Genomic DNA, 14078 nt, shown 5'->3' on the forward strand with positions numbered 1-14078 from the left:
TCCAATAAAGCGGAGAGGGGAAAGCGCCCGGGGGTCGTTCTGGGGTCTGGGGGGCTTTGGGGATTTTTGGGGGTCTCTGATTTTTTTTTTGGGGGGTGCTGTGGTGGTCTTGGGGATCCCGGGTGGGATCTGGCCGTATTGGGGAGGGGGTCCTGGGGTGTTTTAGGGGGGGTTCCGGTGTGAGGGGGGGGTCCTGGGGTCTCCCCTGCCCGGAACCATCGCGGGCCGGAACGGCCGCGGCGGTGAGCGCGGGGCCGGAGGGGGAACGGACCGGGCGGAACCATCGCAGCCGGAGCGCGGGGGGGAGCCGGTGCCGAGCGGGACGGGGACGGTACCGGGAGAGCCCCGGGGGCGGGGGCGGGACCGGGGGGGGTCCCCTGGGGGCGGGGCCTTTCCCGGCAGAGCGGGGGTCGGTACCGGGAGGGTCCCTGAGCGGGGGGGTTCCTGGGGTGGGGCCGGTACCGGGACGGCTCCGAGCGTCCCTCAGAACCCGCGCGTCCGTCCCGGCAGCGAGAGGGCCCGGAATGGACGAGCCCCGGCCCCCGGTGAGTCCCGTCATTCCCCCGGTGCCGGTTCCGGTTCCGGTGTCCGTTCCGCCGGTGCCCCCCCCGGTCCCCTCAGACGTGCAGGAGGTTCCGGAGCCGCTGCCGGGAGGCTCCGTGACGGTGCCCGAGCCCCCCGGGAACGGTGCGGACACGGCCCCGGGTGGGTCGGGGGTCTCTGGGGCTGGGCTGCCAGGTAACCCAAAACCCCAAAAATGTACAAACGTACCCCAAAAATGTACCTGGGACCCCAAAAATGTACAAATGTACCCCAAAAATATCCCTCGGAACCCCAAAAACGTACCTGGGGAAGGGCCTGACACACCTGAAAAACGCACCTGGGCTGGGGAGGGGGGCAAATAAAACCAAAAAATGGCTCTGGGAGAGGGGGGGGGATAAACCCCCAAAAACGTACCTGGAAGAGGGGAAATAAACTCCAAAATTCACCTGGGTGTGGGGGAATAAACCCCAAAATGTTCCTGGGAGGGGGCGATAAAGGGGCTGGGCCCGGGGGAGCCCCCGGAGCCTCGCTGGGCTGCGAGAACCCCAAATGAAAATGGGGAGACCCCGATTGGTGCCCTGGGATTTTGGGGAGCCTCCTGGGGCTTTGGGATTGTCGTGGAATTTTGGGGAGCCCCCAAAGATTTTTGGGATTCTCCAGGGATTTGGAATCCCCCCCAGGGATTTTGGGGATCCCCAGGGATTTTGGGAGCCCCCAGGGAATTTTGGAATCTCCCCAAAGATTTTGGGATCCCCAGGGATTTCGGATTCCCCCTGGGAATGTGGGATCCCTTGGGGATTTTTTGGGATCCCCAGGGATTTTTGGGGATTCTCAGGGGTTTTGGGACCCCCCCAGCCCCCCCCCCCGGAAGCCCCCAGCCCCCCGAGGACCCCTCAGGTGTGAAACCCTCCCGTTTATTGAGGCTCCAGCCGGAGCGATCCCGCTCGGCGCCGCCCGCCCCGCTCGGGGCCAAACCCGCGGATTTTGGGATTTTTTGGGGATTTTGGTACATTCGGCCCCTTCCCGGCGGGGTTCCCATCCCGGGGGGGGGGGGGGGGGGTCCCGGGGGGATTCTCACACCCCCCCCCCCCCAATCCAGCGGTAAAAAAACGGCCCCTCCCCCCCTTCCCCGCACAAAAACAAAACAACACAAAAAAAAACAAAAAAACCCAAAAAAACCCCCAAAATCCCCTGTGGAGCGGGGGGAAAGGGGGGGGCAGGGAGGGACCCCCGGGGCGGGCGGGCGGGGTGGGGGGGGGTCCCCGTGTCCCCGGTTTTGGTTTGTGTCTGGTGGGTGGGGCCGGGGGGGGCCCTTCAGCTGCCGTAGTGCATCGTGTTGGTGGTGATGGACATGGGGGAGGCCATGGAGATGGGGGGGCCCCCCATGGTGAACTGGCTCTGCAGGGGCGGGTAGTGCGAGCTGGAGCCGGCGGTCTGGGCGCTCGAGGAACCTGGGGGGGAAATGGAAATGGGGGTTAATGGGGGGCTTTGGGGGGAAATGGGAAATGGGGGGGCATTGGGGGCATTGGGGGGTACACAGGGACATGGGGGGCACAGGGGGGCAGTGCGAGCTGGAGCCGGCGGTCTGGGCGCTCGAGGAACCTGGGGGGAAATGGAAATGGGGTTAATGGGGGGCAGTGGGGGGCAATGGGAAATGGGGGGCATTGGGGGGCATTGGGGGTACACAGGGGTCAGGGGGGCACAGGGGGGTAGTGCGAGCTGGAGCCGGCGGTCTGGGCGCTCGAGGAACCTGGGGGGGAAAATGGGAAATTGGGTTAATGGGGGGCTTTGGGGGGCAATGGGGGGCAATGGGGAAATGGGGGGCAATGGGGCACAGGGGGGCAGTGCGAGCTGGAGCCGGCGGTCTGGGCGCTGGAGGAACCTGGGGGGGAAAAGGGAAATGGGGTTAATGGGGGGCTTTGGGGGGCAATGGGAAATGGGGGGCATTGGGGAAATGGGGGTTAATGGGGGGCAATGGGAAATGGGGGGCATTGGGGGCATTGGGGGTACACAGGGACATGGGGGGCACAGGGGGTAGTGCGAGCTGGAGCCGGCGGTCTGGGCGCTCGAGGAACCTGGGGGGGAAACAGGGAAATGGGGGTTAATGGGGGGCTTTGGGGGTTAATGGGGGGCTTTGGGGGGCAATGGGGGGCAATGGGGGGGCATTGGGGGCACAGGGGGTAGTGCGAGCTGGAGCCGGCGGTCTGGGCGCTCGAGGAACCTGGGGGGGAAAAGGGAAATGGGGTTAATGGGGGGCAATGGGGGGCAATGGGGAAATGGGGGGCAATGGGGGCACAGGGGGTAGTGCGAGCTGGAGCCGGCGGTCTGGGCGCTCGAGGAACCTGGGGGGGAAACAGGGAAATGGGGTTAATGGGGGGCAATGGGGGGCATTGGGGGTACACAGGGACATGGGGGGCACAGGGGGGCAGTGCGAGCTGGAGCCGGCGGTCTGGGCGCTTGAGGAACCTGGGGGGGAAAATGGGAAATGGGGGTTAATGGGGGGCATTGGGGGTAATGGGAAATGGGGGGCATTGGGGAAATGGGGGGCAATGGGGGCACAGGGGGGCAGTGCGAGCTGGAGCCGGCGGTCTGGGCGCTCGAGGAACCTGGGGGGGAAATGGAAATGGGGTTAATGGGGGGCTTTGGGGGGCAATGGGAAATGGGGGGCATTGGGGGGCAATGGGGGGCATTGGGGAAATGGGGGTACACAGGGGTCAGGGGGGCACAGGGGGGCAGTGCGAGCTGGAGCCGGCGGTCTGAGCACTCGAGGAACCTGGGGGGGAAACAGGGAAATGGGGGTTAATGGGGGGCTTTGGGGGGCAATGGGAAATGGGGGTACCCAGGGACATGGGGGGCAATGGGGGGCACAGGGGGGGCAGTGCGAGCTGGAGCCGGTGCCGGTCTGAGCGCTGGAGGAGCCTGGGGGGAAAATGGGGGTTAATGGGGGGCAATGGGGGGCAATGGGAAATGGGGGTCAGTGGGGGCAATGGGGCACACAGGGGAAATGGGGGTCAGTGGGGGGACACTGAGGGGCAATGGGGAAATGGGGGGCAATGGGGGGTACACAGGGACATGGGGGGCACTGGGGGACATTGGGGGTACACAGGGACATGGGGGGCATTGGGGGTACACAGGGGTCAGGGGGGGCACTGGGGGACATTGGGGGTACACAGGGACATGGGGGGCATTGGGGGCACAGGGGGGGCAGTTGGCGCCGGTGCTGGTCTGAGCACTCGAGGAGCCTGGGGGGCACAGGGGGAAATGGGGGGGGCACAGGGGGCAATGGGGGGGCACACAGGGACATGGGGGGCAATGGGGGGGCACACGGGGGTGGGCCTGGGGGGGTTTATCTGGGGAGGGGGCTCGGGGGTACCTTGCACGATGCCCGTGCTCATGATGGAGCCCATCCTGGAGTGGGTGTGTGGTTCACGATGCCGGTGTTGGCTGCGGCGGGGGGGGGGGGGGGCATGGTGAGGCCGGGGGGGGTGTGAGACCCCCGAGACCCCCACCCTCACCGTGGGACCCCCACCCGAGTCCCGAGACCCCCCACCCTCACCGTGGGACCCCCACCCGAGTCCCGAGACCCCCACCCTCACTGTGGGACCCCCACCCTCACCGTGAGACCCCCACCCTCACCGTGGGACCCCCACCATCACCGTGGGGACCCCCACCATCACCGTGAGACCCCCCACCCTCACCGTGGGGACCCCCCACCCTCACCGTGAGACCCCCCACCCTCACCGTGGGACCCCCACCCTCACTCTGAGACCCCCACCCTCACCGTGGGACCCCCCACCCTCACTGTGGGACCCCCACCCGAGTCCTGAGACCCCCACCCTCACCGTGAGACCCCCCACCCTCACTGTGAGCCCCCCCCCTCACCCCGAGCCCCCCCACTCACTCACCCAGGGGGATCAGGTTGTTGTGCCCCACGTTGGAGCCCCCGGCGATGACGCTGCTCAGGTCGTAGGCAGCCGGCATTCCTGTGTGGGGAGGGGGTCAGGGACCCCCAAAATGGGGGGCGGGCCCCCCCAGGACCCTCCCACACCCTCCAGGACACCCCCAAAGCCCCCAGACCCACCGGCCCACGGCCATGCCCCGTGCTCATGTTGTAGCTGCTGCCCGTGCTCCACATGTTCTCTGACGGGGACGTGTAGTGGGAGCCGGGCGGGGGCGAGGGGGGTCGTGCCCGTGTACCTGGGGATGGGGGAGGGGGGTGTCAGGGCTTGGGGGGGGGTCCCGGGGGGCCCCCCGGCCCCGCAGCCCCCCCCGGCCCTACCTGAAGAAGGGATTTTTCAGGTCCAGCAGGTTGGAGGATTTGGAGCCCGTCTGGTCCACCTGGGCCACGATGCTGATGTCGTAGCTCTGTCTGGGGAGGGGGGCACACCGTGAGACCCCCTCCCCAAATATACACCTGAGAGGGGCTGGGACCCCTCCCCAGATACACCTGAGAGGGGCTGGGACCCCCGAATGGGGACACAGAGACCCCCAAAGTGCAGCCAAGGGTGGGTTCTGAGACCCCAAAGTGCAGCCAAGGTGCACAGAGACCCCAAAGTGCCCCCCCAGTTATAAAAACAGCCCCAAAACTGGGCCAGGGCCACCCCCAGCCCTGGAACTGGGCCAGGCCCCCCCATCTGGGCCAAACTGGGCCAGGCCCCCCCACCTTACCCCAAACTGGGCCAGGCCCCCCCCATCCCAGCCCAGCTCCAGAGGCAGCAGCGGATCCAGCACAGCCCAAACCCCGACACGGCTGGGGGGGATTGGGGACCCCCCCAAACCTGCCCCAAGCCCCCCAGATCCCCCCTGTGCCCCCCAGATCCCCCCTGCGCCCCCAGAACTGCCCCGAATCCCCTCAATTCCCCCCCAGACCCCTCCCAAAGCCCCCCAGAGCCCCCTGCCCACCTCTTGTTGGCGATGAGCAGGCAGGTCCCTGAGAGCGTGTCGCCTGTGCGCCCCCAGAACTGCCCCAGAACAGCCCCAAATCCCCTCAAACAGCCCCCAAAGCCCCCCAGACCCCTCCCCAAGCCCCCCAGACCCCCTCCCCAAGCCCCCCAGAGCCCCCTGCCCACCTCTTGTTGGCGATGAGCAGGCAGGTCCCTGAGAGCGTGTCGTCTGTGCGCCCCCAGAACTGCCCCAGAACAGCCCCAAATCCCCTCAAACAGCCCCCAAAGCCCCCCAGCCCCCTCCCCAAGCCCCCCAGACCCCTCCCCAAGCCCCCCAGAGCCCCCTGCCCACCTCTTGTTGGCGATGAGCAGGCAGGTCCCTGAGAGCGTGTCGCCCGCCTTGGCGAAGAGCGGCGACTGGAACAGGCAGCGCACCTGGTACCAGTGGGTCAGCGGCTCCGTGGGGGCCGTGGAGAGCCACACCGTCATTCTGGGGGGGGCACGGGGCTCAGGGGGGGCTCGGACGGAGCCCCGCCCCCCCCCCCGCCCCCCGGGACCCCTCCCCAGATCACCCACATGGAGCCGATGAAGGCCACGTCGAACCAGAAGGCCAGGCCGTGCACCAGCCCCGAGTGCAGCATGTGGAACTTGAAGGGGATTTCTATCCTGGAGGACACGGGGGGTCAGCGGGGGGCGGGAGGAGACCCCCCGGACCAGCCCCCCCGATCCCCCAGACCCCCACAGGTGTCCCTCACCTGTGCAAGTCGCCCTCCTTGGCTTCCAAGAAGTTCACGGTGTATTTGACGGATTTGGCCATCAGAATCCGGATGTCGAAGGTGTCCTGGGCAAGGGGTGGGCAGCGGGGGTTTGGGAGCGTCCTGGGCGGGCCAGAGACCCCCAGAACGGGCAGGAGACCCCCCCGGGATGGAGCGGAGCCCCCCCCAGAACAGCCCAGAGCCCCCCAGGGTCACTCACCACCACGGGCTGCCTGAAGTACTCGTCCACGGCAGCGCCGCGCAGAGCGGAGAGATCAACGCCGTGGAAGGAGGGCTGGTACCTGGGGAGAGCCAAACTGGGAATACTGGAATGGGAACTGGGAACGGGGAACTGGGAATACTGGGAATACTGGGAATGGGAACTGGGAACGGGGACTGATCAACACCATGGAACGGGGACTGGTACCTGGGAATGGGGAATGCCAAACTGGGAATACTGGGAATGGGAACTGGGAACGGGGACTGATCAACGCCGTGGAAGGAGGGCTGGTACCTGGGGAGAGCCAAACTGGGAATACTGGGAATACTGGGAATGGGAACTGGGAATGGGAACTGGGAACGGGGACTGATCAACGCCGTGGAACGAGGGCTGGTACCTGGGGAGAGCCAAACTGGGAATACTGGGAATACTGGGAATGGGGACTGATCAACGCCGTGGAAGGAGGGCTGGTACCTGGGGAGAGCCAAACTGGGAATACTGGGAATACTGGGAATGGGGACTGGGAACAGGGACTGATCAACGCCGTGGAAGGAGGGCTGGTACCTGGGGAGAGCCAAACTGGGAATACTGGGAATGGGAACTGGGAACGGGGAACTGGGAATACTGGGAATACTGGGAATACTGGGAATGGGAACTGGGAACGGGGACTGATCAACGCCGTGGAAGGAGGGCTGGTACCTGGGGAGAGCCAAACTGGGAATACTGGGAATACTGGGAATACTGGGAATGGGAACTGGGAACGGGGACTGATCAACGCTGTGGAACGAGGGCTGGTACCTGGGAATGGGGAATGCCAAACTGGGAACACTGGGAACGGGGAATGGGGACTGGGGAGTGGGAATGGGGACTGGAACTGGGACTGGGAACCAGGAATGGGAACAGGAAACAATGGGGACTGGGGAATGGGGACTGGAACTGGGACTGGGAACCAGGAATGGGAACAGGAAACAATGGGGACTGGGGAATGGGGACTGGAACGGGGACTGGGAACCAGGAATGGGAACAGGAAACAATGGGGACTGGAACGGGGACTGGGCACGGGGCCGGGGGCCCGGCGAGGCTCACCAGAAGTTGGCCTTGGTGAACTGCTCCATGTAGAGCTGCTCGTCCGTGAAGGGCGCCAGGTGCACGTCCCCGATGGTGGGGAACATGTTCCCTGAGGGAAGGTCAGCCTTGGAGCCCGGGGGGGGTCCCGCGGCCCCCCAGGGACCCCCGGGGACCCCCCCGAATCGAGGGCTCACCACTGGGCTTCAGGTACTTCTTGGCGTGCAGGTAGCTCTCGAGCATGCGCTCGTTGAAGAGCATGTAGCCCATGGGCTCCGAGATGATGATGTCCACCTGCTCGGGCAGCGACACCTCCTCCACCTTGCCCGGGATCACCACGATGCGCTCCGTCAGGTTGTTGCTCTTCACCAGCACCTGGGCAGGGGGCAAGGGGAGGGGGTCAGGGCGTGAGGGGCAAGGGGAGGGGGTCCCGGGAACACCCCCCGGGCTCACCTCGGCGTGCTGGGCCATGGTGCTCGCCTCCACCGCGTAGATCTTGCGCGCCCCGGCCTGCGCCGCGAAGAAGGAGAGGATGCCCGAGCCACAGCCCACGTCCAGCACGATCTGGGGAGGGATGGGGGCAGCTGGGAGCCTTGGGAGCCGCCAGGCTGAGCCCCTGATGGATCCTGCCCAGAAGCCAGCCAAGAACCCCACAAAACCCAGCCAGATTCTCCCCCAAAACCCAGCCAAGAACCCCCAAAAACCCAGCCAAGAACCCCCCAAAAACCCAGCCAAGAACGCCCCAAAAACCCAGCCAGATTCTTCCCCAAAAACCCAGCCAAAAACCCCACAAAACCCAGCCAAGAACGCCCCAAAAACCCAGCCAAGAACCCCCAAAACCCAGCCAAAACCCCCCCAAAAACCCAGCCAAAAACCCCACAAAACCCAGCCAAATTCTCCCCCAAAAACCCAGCCAAGAACCCCCCAAAAACCCAGCCAGATCTCCCCAAAAATGGTGCCAGACGCCCCCAAATCTCAACCGGATCCCACCAAAACCCAAGCCAGGCTTCCCCCCTAAAACCAGGCCAAAGATCTGACCCGACAGAAACTGAGTCACATCCTCCCAAAGCAAGCCGAATCCCCCCCAAAACGATCTGAACCCCCCAGAAGGAGCTGGGTCCCCCAAAACGAGCTGAATCCCCCCAAAATGAGCTGAACACCCCCAAAACGAGCTGAATCCCCCCCAAAACGAGCTGAATCCCCCCAAAATGAGCCGAACCCCCCCAAAACGAGCCGAACGCCCCCAGACCTTGTCCTTGAAGTCGCTGTGGTTCTGCAGGATGGCCCGCTGGTACGTGCCCGTGCGCACGTAGTCCTGCATCATGTTCTGCTGCTGGGACAGGTACCCGTAGAACTGCCGGACAGACGGACAGGCCGTGAGCCCCCCGGCCCCGGGAGCGCCCCCCCAGCCCCAGAATAGCCCCCCAAAAGCGAGCGGGGGGTCCCCACCTGGAAGTACTGCACGGCCGAGGACTCCTCGGTGCGCTCGCTGAACACGGAGCGCTCCGTGTTGTGCCCGCGGCAGTTCTTGAGGATGTTGTAGAAGGAGCAGAAATCTGGGGCGCAAAGGGTTAATGTGGGGGTCCCCGGGGGGGTCCCGGGGCGGCGCGGGGGGGGGAGGGGGCGCGCGCGGGGGGGGGCTCCTCACCCGTGGGGGTCCCGAACTGCAGCAGCACGCTGTTGCAGCCCAGCGTGATGATGAAGGATTGCTTCCCCACGCGGCTGCACTCGGTGTCACGCGACACGGAGCACTTGAACACGCACACCTCCTCATCTGTGGGGGGGCAGAACGGGGGCAAAACGGGAAAAAACGGGGAAAAACGGGGAAAAACGGGAAAAAAACGGGGAAAAACGGGAAAAAACGGGAAAAAACGGGAATGGGGGGAGGTGGGAACGGGGAGGGGAGATGGGGAAAAATGGGGGGAAAGGGGAAAAACGGGAATGGGAATGAGGAAATGGAAAAATGGGAATGGGGGGGAAATGGGGAAAATGGGGGGAAATGGGGGGAAAGGGGAAAAACGGGAATGGGGGGAAATGGGGAAAAATGGGGGGAAACGGGAAAAAGGGGAATGGGGGGGAATGGGAATCAGGAAACGGAAAAATGGGAATGGGGGGAAATGGGGAAAAATGGGGGGAAAGGGGAAAAAGGGGAATGGGAATGAGGAAATGGGAAAATGGGAATGGGGGGGAAATGGGGAAAAATGGGGGGAAATGGGGGGAAAGGGGAAAAACGGGAATGGGAATGCGGAAATGGGAAAATGGGAATGGGGGGGAAATGGGAAAAATGGGGGGAAAGGGGAAAAACAGGAATGGGAATGAGGAAATGGGAAAATGGGAATGGGGGGAAATGGGGAAAAATGGGGGGAAAGGGGAAAAAGGGGAATGGGAATGCGGAAATGGGAAAATGGGAATGGGGGGGAAATGGGGGAAAATGGGGGGAAAGGGGATAAAGGGGGGGAATGGGAAAAATGGGTGGGAGAATAGAGGGGAAACGGGAAAAAATGCGGGGAAAATGGGGAAAAATGGGGGAATTGGGGGGAAAATATTGGGAAAAATGGGAATGGGGGGGAAATGGGGGAAAATGGGGGGAAAGGGGATAAAGGGGGGGAAATGGGAAAAATGGGTGGGAGAATAGAGGGGAAACGGGGAAAAATGGGAATGGGGAGGGAAATGGGGACAGAAAAACGGGAATGCGGGAAAACGGGAATGGGGAGAATAATGGGAATGGTGGGGGGAAAACGGGAAAAAGCGGGAATGGAGGGGAAAAATGGGAAAAATGGGAATGGGGGACACAAAAATCGGGAGTGGGGAGGGGGGGAAAAGGGAGAGGAGGGTGTGGGGAGGGAGAACGGGGCGGGAAAACCGGGAGGGACAAGGGAGGGGACAGAGAGAAAAGTGAGGGGAGCGCCGGGCCCGAACCGTCCCCGCAGAGCGGGACCCAGCACAATTAACCTAATTAACCTCTAATTACCGCGGGGAGGGCTCCTAAAGCACGGCCCGGGGCGGGGGGGGGCGGCCGGAATTGCCGTCAGAAACGGGGATTTGGGGTTCGAGGGTGGAACGGAACGGGATGGAGGGGTCGGGAACGGCCCCGGGAGGCAGAAACGGGACCGGAGCCATCCCCGGGACCGGGAGCGGCCCCGCGGTGCCCCCGGCCGGTAAAACCGGACCCGGCCGCTTCCCGAAAATTCCCGGTTTGCCCCCGGGGTCCGGCGGCCGCGGGGAGTTGCCGGAGGGCCCGGGAGCAGCCGCCGGTACCGGAGCACCGGGAGCCCGCGGCGCTTTGTGGCGGCTCGGGAGCGGCAGATGCTCCGCGGCCCCGCGCACAAAGGCGGCTCGGGAGCGGCTCCGGTTGTGATCGGGCCCGGCCGGTACCGGAGGAGCCGCGGGCCCGGCCGTGCAGCGGCCGCCGTGCCTCAGTTTCCCTCCCCCGGTATCGGTGTCAAAGCGCGCGTTAATCACGGAATTAGCGCCGCCGTTAATGAGGCCGAGGGGAGGGCACCGGGGGTCGCACCGACCACAACCGGAGCCGCGGGAACCCCGAGCACAAAGCGCGGGAGGCGCCGGGTTTGGGGAGAAAAGGAGGAAAAACCTCAAAGAACGGGGGGGAAAAACCTCAAAGAACGGGGAAAAACCCCAAAGAACGGGGGAAAACCCCAAAGAACGGGGAAAAACGTCAAAGAACGGGGAAAAACGTCAAAGAACGGGGAAAAACGTCAAAGAACGGGAAAAACCTCAGAGAACGGGGAAAAGCCTCAAAGAACGGGAAAAACCTCAAAGAACGGGGAAAAACCTCAGAGAACGGGGAAAAGCCTCAAAGAACGGGAAAAAGCCCAAAGAAAGGGAAAAACCTCAGAGAACGGGAAAAGCCCCAAAGAACGGGAAAACCGAGACAAAGAGGAGCCGGCGTTGCCGCCGCCCCCCGCGGGCCCGGAACCGGGGGGTGCCGGAAGGTCACGGAATTGGGGCCGATTCGGGCAAAAGTGGCCGCGGGGGGGGGGATGGATGGGAATGAACTTTCGCAGCCTCCGGGAAACGCGGGGGCACCGGGACCCCTCCCCAAATCCCGATCTGCCCCCGAGGAGACCCCGGGACCCGGCTGGGGGGGCGGCGGGGCTGAGACCCCTCCCCAAAAGTGAAGAACATTTAAAATCCACTTAAAGCCCCCCCAGCCCCCTTCGGGACCCCTCCCCGTGCCCTGAACCCCCAAACCCCCCCAGACCCCATAAACCCCCCACCCCGAACCCCCCATCCCCAGTGACCCCTCAGGGCCCCCCCCAGCCCCCCATTGACCCCTCAGGGCCCCTCCCCGCCCCCTCCCCATCCCCAGAGACCCCTCAGGGCCCCTCCCCGCCCCCCCCGACCCCTGAGGGCCCCTCCCCCCTCCCCTCAGCCCCCCACGCCCCCTCCCCCGCCGGGCCCCCGCCCCTCCCGGCGCACTCACGGCCGTAGAGGGCGATGGCGGCGCTGTCGGGGCCGGTGCGGACCTCGAGGCGCAGCGGCTGCTGCTCCTGGTGCCGCTGGATCTCCCCGTTCGCGTCCCCGACCGTGAGGAGCCGCACGCCGGGGAACACCGACACCGCGGCCATCTTGGACCGCGCCGCGCCCCGCCCACCCGGGGCCCCGCCCCCCGACCCGGCCCCGCCCGCGCCGACCCGGGCCCCGCCCCGGCGTGGACACGCCCATCCCGTGGTGGCCACGCCCCCAAATCACGGCGGCGGGAAGGGAGGGGGGGGCGCCCCCCGGCGGATGGGAGGGCACCGGGAACGGGGAACGGGAACAGGAACGGGGACACCGGGAACGGGCACCGGGAACGGGAACAGGAACGGGGACACCGGGAACGGGGACAGGAACGGGGACACCGGGAATGGCAGCGGGACACCGGGAACGGGCACCGGGAATGGGAACAGGAACGGGGACACCGGGAACGGGCACCGGGAACAGGAACGGGGACACAGGGAATGGGAACGGGACACCGGGAACGGGCACCGGGAATGGGAACAGGAACGGGGACACCGGGAACGGGCACCGGGAACGGGAACAGGAACGGGGACACCGGGAATGGCAGCGGGACACCGGGAACGGGCACCGGGAACGGGGACAGGAACGGGGACACCGGGAACGGGCACCGGGAACGGGGACAGGAACGGGGACACCGGGAATGGCAGCGGGACACCGGGAACGGGCACCGGGAATGGGAACAGGAACGGGGACACCGGGAACGGGCACCGGGAACAGGAACGGGGACACAGGGAATGGGAACGGGACACCGGGAACGGGCACCGGGAATGGGAACAGGAACGGGGACACCGGGAATGGCAGCGGGACACCGGGAACGGGCACCGGGAATGGGAAGGGGGATACCGGGAACGGGCACCGGGAATGGGAAGGGGATACCGGGAATGGAAGACCGGGAATGGGAACAGGACACCGGGACACCGGGAATGGGACACGGGGAATGGGAAGGGGACACTGGGACACCGCAACGCAGCAGCTTTATTTGAAAGAGAATGTGCTGGAGCCCAGGCAGGACCAAGAGGGGGAGGAGGGTCCGCCAGGAGGGCTCCCGGTGACCGGATCCGGGACACCGGGATGCGCTCCTGGCTCCGTGTCCTCACCGGGAAGGTGGGGGGGACAACCGGGACCCCCGGGACCCGTCATGGGGACGGCGGCGTGGGCGCGGGGGCCAAGGGGAAGCTCCGCTGGGACGGGAGGTGCGGGGGTCCCGGGTGCGGCTGAGGGGTCCGGGGTGGATCTGGGGGATCTGGGGTCATGGAGGTGCGGGAGTGTGGGGGTCCCGGGGTGCGGCTGAGGGGTCCAGGGTGGGTTTGGGGTCATGGAGGTCCTGGTGCTGGCGTGGAGGGTCTGGCCTTAGCAGGGCAGCAGGGCAGGACTGTGTACGTCTGTACCAGCTGCCACGGGAGACCTCTGAGGGGCTCCTCCTGGGCACTGAGCCCCCCCAGCATTGCCGGTTCCGAGACCCCCTCCAACATCGCCAGATTATGACCACAGCCCCCAGCAGCAGCAGCAGCAGCAGCAGCCCAACGACCAACACCGGGAGGAGCCAGGAAGGATCTGGAAGGGAGAGACAGAGGGGATCACTGGGATCAGGTACCGGGATCCGGTACCGGGATCCAAAATTGGGATCTGGCACTGGGACAAGGATCAGCCCCGGGGGAGGGTTGTGGTACCGTCCTGTGAGGTGCTGGCAGTAGCAGCGCTGTCGCTGGGCTGACACTCAGCATCGCCCAAATCTGGGGACAAAACCCACCAGATTCAGCTCCGGGCCAGCCCTGGGATGCGGGATGGGGATCCCCCCGGAGTTCCCCACACCCACCAGAGAGAGCTCCCAGTCGCAGGGCTCAGCTCCGACTCCAGCCAGGCACTGCCGTTGTGGCTCTGGTACCGGCAGCGGAAGCGGACGGCAGCTCTGGACAGGGGAAAATCGGCCCAGCGCTGGTTGGTAATGACAACAATATTCCGAACAAAGATCCCTGAGATTTCCTGGAGGAGCTCGAAGCGGCCAATGGAGAAGCCAGGCAGCGGATCCGGGAGCGCTTGTGCTCCGGGGGCAGCCGGAGCAGCACCGGTGCCGGGAGGAGCCTCGGGGTA

General features: G+C 65.3%; 1 protein-coding gene across 1 annotated transcript; it reads right to left on the minus strand.

The window, feature by feature from the left end:
• Nucleotides 1–1788: 1788 nt before the first annotated feature.
• On the minus strand, nucleotides 1789–12070 carry LOC134434029 (histone-arginine methyltransferase CARM1-like). The gene is given in 18 exon segments (XM_063182724.1): nucleotides 1789–1994; nucleotides 3917–3965; nucleotides 3968–3987; nucleotides 4449–4526; nucleotides 4621–4723; nucleotides 4725–4740; nucleotides 4823–4912; nucleotides 5779–5916; nucleotides 6003–6092; nucleotides 6182–6267; nucleotides 6402–6483; nucleotides 7488–7578; nucleotides 7664–7841; nucleotides 7920–8030; nucleotides 8716–8820; nucleotides 8916–9022; nucleotides 9115–9240; nucleotides 11911–12070. Coding segments are annotated over 18 exon segments (1752 nt in total). The 5' UTR covers nucleotides 12056–12070; the 3' UTR covers nucleotides 1789–1857.
• Between the last annotated feature and the right edge of the window lie 2008 nt (nucleotides 12071–14078).

Source organism: Melospiza melodia, unplaced genomic scaffold (genome assembly GCF_035770615.1).
Source record: "Melospiza melodia melodia isolate bMelMel2 unplaced genomic scaffold, bMelMel2.pri scaffold_303, whole genome shotgun sequence".
NCBI lineage: Eukaryota > Metazoa > Chordata > Aves > Passeriformes > Passerellidae > Melospiza > Melospiza melodia.